Source organism: Procambarus clarkii, chromosome 1, assembly GCF_040958095.1.
Source record: "Procambarus clarkii isolate CNS0578487 chromosome 1, FALCON_Pclarkii_2.0, whole genome shotgun sequence".
Taxonomy (NCBI): domain Eukaryota; kingdom Metazoa; phylum Arthropoda; class Malacostraca; order Decapoda; family Cambaridae; genus Procambarus; species Procambarus clarkii.
Window position 1 is genome coordinate 36540975 of NC_091150.1, and position 10830 is coordinate 36551804.

Consider the following 10830-nt stretch of genomic DNA (forward strand, 5'->3'; position numbering starts at 1 on the left):
GGACCGGGCCGCGGGGACACTAAAGCCCCGAAATCATCTAAAGATAACCTCAAGAAGCTAAAAGTAAGATCATGAGGCCTGTTCAGCAGAAGACGACGAGAAGCTAAATGCTTTAGTCAGAAATGGATTGTTTTTCTTTTAAGTATACATAACCCCTTTGAGTCGACCAACCGAGGCACACACTTACGCAATAGCATCAGTGGCGTATGCTGAGCTGGCGAACATTTGCATAGCATTCAGGAACTAAAAAAAATTGTCATATGGTTTTCCACAGCTTGCTTTAGATCAGTACTGGAGTGTGTAGCCTCAGTGGGAAATACGCCAGACGCAAAAAATCAGCCACACAACTTAGAGTTTAGATGTTCGCTACGGGACTGGTCCCAGCACTGAGAAGCCTGACCTACGAGGAAAGAAAAAGAGGATAAATTTGTATTATCAACTACAAAATAGAGACGCTGGGAGTAAATTATAATCTAAGAGATACTTGAAGTAAATAAAAAAAAAATATTTAGGTCAAGGCTTTCTTGAACAACGCATCACTGACATTATGACCACCTCGACACACGATGATCACTCACCCTTAAGGAACTTTAAGGAACCTCAAGGAACCTCAAGGAACCTCAAGGAACATAAGAAAGAGATTCCTCTAAACCATCAGCCGTGCCTTGAACTACAGATCATCACTCGCAACCCTTCACGGCCGAAGAAGCCTGAACATTTTTGAAAAGGGTGAAATTATGAGAGAAGTTTCAGCAGTAAGATAATCACGGGGTGGGGGGGGGGGAGACTCCAGGAATGTCAAGAAAGATTTCCAAAGAGGCGTCGGGATGGTCTTGAAGGTGTTTAATGAAATGTTTCACAGGACTGAGAAAGTTTCACGAGATACGGTGTTTCAGGGGAAAAAAACTTGAAAAGGAACAGTGTACATATATACAAAGTTTCAAGAAACGTTATTCACCTTCAAGAAGAAACGATGGACAATGAGAATTCCAGGTAGAGAAAGTTCAAAGATCAAGGGGTTCCGGGGTACTTCTAAAAGTCGATGGACGGACAGAATTTGACCTTGAAGGCTCTGAATGTGACTGTTGAAGGGGAATAAATCTACCACTTGAGTACTATAAATCCCCAAAAATCTGGCTCAATAAGAAAGGCAAAACATAAGCTTTTGAAGATTCCAGAATTCCTAAACAAAAATTTCAAACCTCCCCTAAGATAAAAAGAAAATGTATGACAAGTTCTGGAAGAGAGCAAGAAAATGGTGGCAAAGAAATTTCCACAAGAGAATGCCTGGAAGACCATAAAAAAGTCTGCAAAAGATCCAGAAGAGTTACAAAAACTGGAAATGGTAAAGGAAGTCCCTCTGAAAGTTTCGAAAAGACCTGGAAATAGGTTGAAGATCCGGAAGAGTGCTAAAAGGTTTTAGAACGTCCAAAAAAAATAAACCAAGGTTGTGCAAGTTCTGGAAGATGGCAAGGAAAAGGTAAGAGAGGAACTTCCAGAAGATGGCGCCGCTGGAAGGGGCGTCTTTCCTAAAAAACTTATTCTCCAAACCCGACGCCGTGACGCTTCAATTTTGCGCGCTGCTGCCGCCATAAATGGAATTACCTCCCCCTTCTAGACCTCCCATGATCCCCCCCGCTTCCCCACTTCTTCCCTACCCCCTCCCCCCCTCCATCTTCTTCCCTACCTTTTCCTTCCGTCTCCCCCTAGGAAGGACCCCTACACCTTCCCCCTCTTCCTAAAGAACCTTGTTGTTCATTAAGATACGCATTGTGCGACCACCTCTTAGATCCCATACGCACCAATACCTTCCTTCTCTTACCTTACTTTCCCCTACCTTCCCTCCCTTTGGACACGCCTCCAGGCCTTCCCTCCCTTTGGACACGCCTCCAAGCACTTCCCTTAGCCTCTCCAAGGGGACACCTCCATAGAGAGGCTAAGGGGTAATTAAGTTGCTTCAGGTAAGTTGCTCCAGGTTTGACTCCATTGAGAGATCAGTCAGCTCTATCTTCTTGAGTCTACAAGCTTATATACTTGTTGCAGGTAGAACAAGGCCATGATCTTAAGGCTCTGAAGGACCACTTAAGTTCAAGACTCTCAAATTGTCTCCGCTTGTCTTATCGCAGATGTGATTCTGTCTCTCACCGGAGGTTCTGTTTATGTCTTCTCCCTCATCATCATCTCCCTCACCCTTCCTCTCCACCTCAGTCTCAGTTCTCTCTGTTTATCTCTCTCTCTCACTTATTTGCTTCTTCTCATTCACTTCTCTTTCTTGTCCTAACTTAATCTCTCAGTTACTCTCAACGAATATTTAAGATCTCTCAGAGTCACTACTTCTGTACTGGATTATCTCTGGCTAGTGCCTTCTCTCTCTCTCTCTGCTATCTCTGTCGCTTCACCAATTTCCATCTCTATCTCCCGAGCATCGCTAGTGTGTTCCATCTCCCAATAGAGTCCAATTTCCCACTCTGTTGCTCTCAGACAAGAGCCTTATCGTCCGTCTTAACATCTTATTATCCGCTTCGTCTTCTCCTCCGTCCTTACTCCGTCTACGTGGAACCTGGCTTCTTGTTCTCTCTCTCTCTCTCTCTCTCTCTCTCTCTCTCTCTCTCTCTCTCTCTCTCTCTCTCTCTCTCTCTCTCTCTCTCTCTCTCTCTCTCTCTCGCTCTCTCTCCTCACACCACGTGACCAGACAGGAGGTACCCTTGACGGGTGAACAGTGTTGCCAGCGGATAACTTGGTATATAGACGGTTATGGGTTCGGTTAAGTGTCGCCAGGTTAATTGTCTCCTGCCCGTCATTTCCTCCCCCCCTGTCACTCCGTCTCTGTCGCACTCGACCCTCCTACTGTCTCTTCTGTTATCTCACACCTTCCTTCACCACCCTCTCTCACCCCTCTTTCTCCCTTCTCTCTCTCTCTCTCTTCTCTCTCTCTCTCTCTCTCTCTCTCTCTCTCTCTCTCTCTCTCTCTCTCCTCTCTCTCTCTCTCTCTCTCTCCTCTCTCTCTCTCTCTCTCTCTCTCTCTCTCTCTCTCTCTCTCTCTCTCTCTCTCTCTCTCTCTCTCTCTCTCTCTGCCTCTCTCTCTCAGCCTCTCTCTCATCTTCCCACACACTCTTGCTCTCTTCACTCTCAGCTGTTCCATCCATCCAGCCCTTCGTCCTTCCCACCTTCCCATTGAAAGCCATTCCCTCCCACCATAATCCTCCCACCATAACCCTCCCACCATAACCCCTCCCACCATAACCCTCCCACCTACAGCCGTCTCACGCCTCAACCGAACAAATTTGAGCAAACGCCCATCAAATTGCGTGACGATAAGGCCATCAATACCTGACCTGACTCCTCAGTCATTTTTCCTGACTGTTAAACCTCATATTTTAACCGGATTTATGAATTTGCTCCGTCTGTTGACGGTTCAGCCGTGACGGGTGCGTTGGCAGACGGGATTTGACAGGGATGGGAAGGGGGGGGCTACTACTCCTGGTGGGGGGCTACTCCAGCGCAATAACCGAGATAATTATACAGTCTTCACTATAGAAAGAGATTTAAGACGTCTACGGTAATAATTTTCGATCCGAAGATAATCTAACTTCCGTTCTGGAGATGGATTTTGTGTGGGCCGAGGCGAGGGGCTGTAACACAAGTATTTCATGGTGTTTGTTTCTAGAAACACTGAAGGTAGCGGGGAGCCGCGTGTGTTGCGGGTGGGGGAGGGGGGGGGGGGGTGTTAAACATCTAGTTTTTCTCACCTATTTGTGCTTGTAGGATTTAGGGCTGGCTCTTGGATCCCGCCTTTCTAGCCACCGGTTGTTTAAAGCAGTGACTCCGGTTCTTCTTCTCTATCATACATAGTTTTAAAGCTATGAATAGTGTTTGCTTCCACAATGTGTTCCTTTAGTTCATTCCATTTCCCCCACTACTCTCACGCTAAAAGAAAACTTTCTAACATCTCTGTGATTCATCTGAGTTTCCAGCTTCCACCCATGTCCCCTTGTTCTGTTGGTATTCTGTGCGAACATTTCGTCTATTTCCACTCTGTCAATCCCCCTAAGTATTTTATATGTTGCTATCATATCTCCCCACTTCCTTATGTTTTCCTACCATCGTCAGGTTCAGTTCCTTCAGTCGCTCTTCATATACCATCTCTCGTAATTCTGGGACGAGCCTCGTCGTAACCTTCTGAACTTTTCCAGTTTCCAAATGTGTTTCTTCAGGTGGGGGCTCCATGATAGCGAGGCATACTCTAAGACTGGTCTCACGTATGTAAGATCAGCCTTACAGTGAAAGTCAATGTGTGTGTGTGTGTGTGTGTGTGTGTGTGTGTGTGTGTGTGTGTGTGTGTGTGTGTGTGTGTGTGTGTGTGTGTGTGTGTGTGAGTAATCACCTAGTTGTGCTTGCGGGGGTTGAGCTCTGGCTCTTTGGTCCCGCCTCTCATCTGTCAATCAACTGATGTACAGGTTCCTGAGCCTAATGGGCTCTATCATATCTACATTTGAAACTGTGTATGGAGTCAGCCTCCACCACATCACTGCCTAATGCATTCCATCCATTAACTACTCTGACACTGAAAAAGTTCTTTCTAACGTACCTGTGGTTCATTTGGGTACTCAGTTTCCACCTGTGTCTCCTTGTTCGCGTATCACCCGTGTTAAACAGTTTATCTTTATCTACCCTGTCAATTCCTCTCAGAATTTTGTAGGTAGTGATTATGTTTTCCCTTATTCTTCTGTCTTTTAGTGTCATGAGGTGCATTTCTCGCAGCCTTTCTTCGTAACTCATGCCTCTTAGTTCTGGGACTAGCCTAGTGGCATATCTCTGAACTTTTTCAAACTTCGCCTTGGGCTTGACAAGGTACGGGCTCCATGCTGGGGCCGCATACTCCAGGATTTGTCTTACATATGTGGTGTACAAGGTTTTGAATGATTCCTTACACAGGTTCCTGAAGGCAGTTCTGATGTTAGCCAGCCTCGCATACGTCGCAGATGTTATTCTTTTTATGTTGGCTTCAGGAGACAGGTTTGGTGTGATATCAACTCCTAGATCCTTCTCTCTGTCCGTTTCATGAAGGACTTCATCTCCCATTTTGTATCCTGTGTCTGGCCTCCTGTTTCCACTGCCTAGTTTCATTACCTTACAATTACTCGGGTTGAACTTTAGCAGCCATTTGTTAGACCATTCATGCAGTCTGTCTAGGTCATCTTGTAGTCTCATACTGTCTTCCTCCGTCTTAATCCTCCTCATAATTTTTGCATCATCAGCAAACAATGAGAGGAATGATTCTATACTATCTGGAAGATCATTTACATATATAAGAAACAGTATGAGTCCAAGGACTGAACCCTGCGGGACCCCACTGGTGACGTCTCGCCAATCTGAGACCTCACCCCTCACAGTGACTCGCTGCCTTCTGTTACTTAGGTACTCCCTTATCCAATGGAGTACCTTCCCTTTCACTCCTGCCTGCATCTCCAGCTTTCGCACCAGTCTCTTGTGTGGCACTGTGTCAAAGGCTTTCTGACAATCCAAAAATATGCAGTCTGCCCATCCCTCTCTTTCTTGTCTGATTCTTGTTGCCTGATCGTAGAATTTAATTAATCCTGTGAGGCAGGACTTGCCATCCCTGAAACCATGTGTATGTAGTTGTGTGTGTGTATAGTTGTGTGCATGTGTGCGTGCATGTGTGCGTGCATGTGTGCGTGTGAGGGGAAGAAGAAATGAATAATGGGAAAGACAGAGGAGAAAATCAAAGAAAAGAAGGAAAGAGAATAAAGACATTGGCATGATAATTAATGCTAGAGAATAAAAAGAAAGAGAGAATAAGAAAAGAATATCGTAAGAGCAAGATAGTGAATGGGTTAAGGGAATACGAATTAAGGACAGGACAGAGTAAAAAAAAAATGGGAATCCAGAAAGAAAACGTCACCAAGAAAGAAGACAAACTCCTCTAATCTCGCATGAATCTTGAAGGACAATTTTACTTTGGCCTGATCCAGCGTCACAGTGTGGCATATCTCGTTCAAACCTGCGTCCTGGGGAAGATATATGTGGTCTCCGTGTCTCCCTGGTGGAGGGGGGAGGTAGTGGCTCTGATGAAGGCACAGAGAGAGAGAGAGAGAGAGGGAGAGAGAGAGAGAGAGAGAGAGAGAGAGAGAGAGAGAGAGAGAGAGAGAGAGAGAGAGAGAGAGAGAGAGAGAGAGAGAGAGAGAGAGAGAATGAGAGAGTATATATATATATAAATATATATGACAATGTCAGACCACGGAGGAAAAAATGAAACAGGAATTTCCTTAAGTACTTTCGTATATTAATACATCTTCAGAAGGAGTAAATTAATATACGAAAGTACTTAAGGAAATTCCTGCTTCATTTTTCCTCCGTGGTCTGACTTTGTCACATTTTTAATCACGTGTTTATTTTCGTGATATACACACACGCACACACACACATATATATATATATATATATATATATATATATATATATATATATATATATATATATATATATATATATATATATATATATATATATATATATGTATATATATATATATATATAAGGGTAAGATTACACGAATCTTCTCCATATCTCTTATGTTTTTTCTTCACTGTCGAGGGTAATTGAAAGATTAACTCTCCAAAGTTAATTTTCACATTTTATTTATGGTCTGACGCTTAGAAGCGTTTCGCAAGTGACTTCTTACATTTTCAAAGACAATTGTACATACTCTGTTTCATGCTTATATTCGTTTTTTTGGTGAGGTGACAGAACATAGATCAATGGGTAAGGGCATTTTTACATACTCCGAACACGAATCAATGGGCACATTGCCTGTTTTCTCTTCTTGCTTTTATGTTGGTTCGGGGTCTTGAAGTGGATAGAATATAGTTATGTGTTAATTGGCTGTTGATTACTGGGGTTGACTGTTTGATGTGTAGTGCTTCGCTGATGTCGAGTCTCCTGCTTTCGTTGTATCTATCGATAATTTCTGTGTTGCTTGTTAAGTTTTCTCTGGTGATGGTCTGGTTGTGTGAGGAGATTATATGCTCCTTGATGGAGCGCTGTTGTTGGTGCATTGTTAATCGCCTAACATTTGTGTTAATCACCAAAAACATTTGTGTCCTATCACCTCACCCATAAACGAATATAAGCATGAAACAGAGTACGTAAAATTGTCTTTGAAAATGTAAGAAGCCTCTTGCAAAACGCTTCTTGGCGTCAGACCATAAATAAAATGTGAAAATGAACTTTGGAGAGGTGATTTTTCAATTACCCTCGACAGTGAAGAAAAACGTAAGAAATACTGAGATGATTCGTGTTAGAATCATTAATCTTACCCTTTCGGTCATATTCAACAACATATTTACAAGAAAGACTGCTACCAAAATATACTTACAGTATATATATATATATATATAGTATATATATATATATATATATATATATATATATATATATATATATATATATATATATATATATATATATATATATATATATATATATGTCGTACCTAGTAGCCAGAACGCACTTCTCAGCCTACTATGCAAGGCCCAATTTGCCTAATAAGCCAAGTTTTCATGAATTAATATTTTTTCGGCTACCTAACCTGCCTAACCTAACCTAACCTAAATTTTTCGGCTACCTAACCTGCCTAACCTAACCTAACCTATATAGATAGGTTAGGTTAGGTTAGGTAGGGTTGGTTAGGTTCGGTCATATATCTACGTTAATTTTAACTCCAATAAAAAAAATTGACCTCATACATAATGAAATGCGTAGATTTATCATTTTATAAGAAAAAAATTAGAGAAAATATATTAATTCAGGAAAACTTGGCTTATTAGGCAAATCGGGCCTTGCATAGTAGGCCGAGAAGTGCATTCTGGCTACTAGGTACGACATATATTTATATATATATATATATATATATATATATATATATATATATATTTATATATATATTATTATTTATATATATATTATTATAGTGTGGGGGTACGTGGCGCTGTGGGCGGCGTCTCCCAAAAATACTAAGTCGCTGGGACGTGGGATTGTATTAAATTGTTTAAGTTGCATCGAATTGTATTAAATCTGAGGAGGCGGACAGTGCCTGATCTCTCTCTCTCTCTCTCTCTCTCTCTCTCTCTCTCTCTCTCTCTCTCTCTCTCTCTCTCTCTCTCTCTTCCCTCCCTCCCTCTTCCCGGGCTGACCTCTGTACCATGTCAGGATCGAAGAGCTGGATGGCTATCAAGTAGACGGACGTTCCGTGTTGGGATCGAAACGTCAATATTTACTGTTGAGTGTGAGAGGGAAAGTGTGTGGGGGAGGGAGAGAGAGAGAGAGAGAGAGAGAGAGAGAGAGAGAGAGAGAGAGAGAGAGAGAGAGAGAGAGAGAGAGAGAGAGAGAGAGAGAGTGAGAGAGAGAGAGAGAGAGAGAGAGAGAGAGAGAGAGAGAGAGAGAGAGAGAGAGAGAGAGAGAGAGAGAGAGAGAGAGAGAGAGAGAGAGAGTATAGGAGTGAGAGAGAGAGAGAGAGAGAGAGAGAGAGAGAGAGAGAGAGAGAGAGAGAGAGAGAGAGAGAGAGAGAGAGAGAGAGAGAGAGAGTGAGTATAAGGAGTGAGAGAGAGAGAGAGAGACTGAATGACTGATCCCCTCACAGCGCAAACCTCATAAACCAACTTTCTTAAACGCAGCTCCACACAACATGGGGGCCCCCATAACATGGGCTACACAACATGAGATCCACAACATGGGCACACTAACAACACCTCAGTGTACAACCCATAATAACCCCCTCACGTAACCACCCCTACAACCACCCTCAATTCAACCCCCACACATTATATCCCCATAACATTCCCCATACCGAACAACACCATGCATCACATCCCCACAGAAAACCCACACACAGAACAATACCCCACAACTAACCCCACCCAATACAACCCTCTCATTGTTGACCAGACCACACACTAGAAGGTGAAGGGACGACGACGTTTCGGTCCGTCCTTGGACCATTCTCAAGTCGATTGTCTTGTGAATGGTCCAGGACGGACCGAAACGTTGTCGTCCCTTCACCTTCTAGTGTGTGGTCTGGTCAACATACTTTAGCCACGTTATTGTGACTCATCGCCTGCAACCTTCTCATCAATCATCATACAATAAGAACCCCATAGCACACCCCACACAATATTTGTCCAACAAATGGCTATTAGAGTTTAACTCGAGCAAGTGCAAAGTGATGAAGATAGACGTAGGGACAGGAGGCCAAACACAAGGTACCATCTGGGAGATGAAATCATTCCGGAGTCAGGACGAGAGAAAGATCTTGTGGTTGATATTACACCAGACCTGTCCCCTGAAGCTCACGTGAAAAGGATAACATCAGCGGCGTATGCAAGGCAGGAGAACATAAGTAATGCCTCAGAACCTTGTGTAAGATTGTTGGAACTGAACCTCACGACACTGGAAAGAGTTAAGGGAGACATGATCACTACTTATAAAATTCTCAGAGGAATTGACAGGGTAGATAAAGATAAAGTATTTAGCACGGGTGGTACGCAAACAAGGGGACTCAGGTGGAAACTGAGTACCCAAATGAGCCACAGGGACGTTAGACAGAACTTTTCAGTGTCAGAGTAGTTAACAGGTGGAATGGATTAGGCAGCGATGTGATGGAGGCTGACTCCATACACAGTTTTAAATGTAGATATTACTATCTTAAGATGATTTCGGGGTTTAGCGTCCCCGCGGCCCGGTCCTCGACCAGGCCTCGTTTTTGTTACACCCCCCCCCCCCCAGGAAGCAGCCCGTAGGAGATGACTAACTCCCAAGTACCTATATACTGCTACGTAACAAGGGCATCAGGGTGAAGGAAACTCTGGCCATTTGTTTCTACCTCCACCGGGGATCGAACCCGGAACCTCATGACTACAAATTCGAAGCGCTCTCCGCTCAGCTGTCAGGCCTCCCAATAGTGATAGTGCCCAATAGGCTCAGGAATTTGTTCACCAGTTGATTGACAGTTGAGAGGCGGGACCAAAGAACCAGAGCTCAACCCCCGCAAGCACAACAAGATGAGTACAATACAACCCCCCCCCCCTCCACTGTAACCGCCTCCCCCTACAGCAACCTCCTCCCCCCACAACAACCTCCCCCCCACAGCAACCCCCCCCACAGCAACCTCCCCCCCCTCCCCCACAGCAAACCCCCCCCCCCCCACAGCAACCCCCCCCACAGCAACCCCCCCCCCACAGCAACATCACCCCCCCCCCACAGCAACACCCCCCCCCCCCCCCCCACAGCAACACACCGCACAACTCCGGTGCAAAAGTCGGCCAAACTCAGGAGTTTCACAGGGCGCCTGGCTTGTTCCTTGTTTGTTTTTGTTTGTTTGTTCTCCTGCTCTTGTTTGGGAGGGAGTAAGTTGGTAATTAGCGCTCCGGAAATGCTCTTAGGTTTTTTGCCAGTAGTTGGGATGTGGTTTTCGTCTAGATTTGATGAGATGTGTTCATTTAATCAAAAGATTGACGAGAAGTTGGGATGTCTAGGAGTCTGCTGTGGAATGTGTTGGGATCTGTGCCTTGGGGGGGGCCTGAGCCTTGAGGCGGGGTGAGGGGGGGCTGTTTTGTGGGTTGGGGGGGGGCTGTTTTGGGGTGGGGGGGGGTGTTTTGGGGGGTGGGGGGGGGGGTGTTTTTGGGGTGGGGAGGGCGCTGTTTTGGGGGTGGGGGGGGGGGGGTGTTTTGGGGGTGGGGGGGGGGGTGTTTTGGGGGTGGGGAGGGCGCTGTTTTGGGGGTGGGGGGAGGCTGTTTTGGGGGTGGGGTGGGCTGT

The 10830-nt window shown here is 44.8% G+C and overlaps 1 protein-coding gene across 1 annotated transcript in view; it reads left to right on the forward strand.

Annotated features, from left to right (window-relative positions):
- The first annotated feature begins 1255 nt into the window (after positions 1 to 1255).
- The window catches only part of LOC123749936 (roundabout homolog 1), a 40503-nt gene continuing 30928 nt past the window's right edge, over positions 1256 to 10830 (forward strand). The window contains exons 1-2 of the mRNA XM_069321812.1: positions 1256 to 1345; positions 2044 to 2128. Of these exons, the coding sequence (XP_069177913.1) occupies positions 1256 to 1345; positions 2044 to 2128 (175 nt within the window). The remainder of the gene's footprint in view (positions 1346 to 2043; positions 2129 to 10830) is intronic.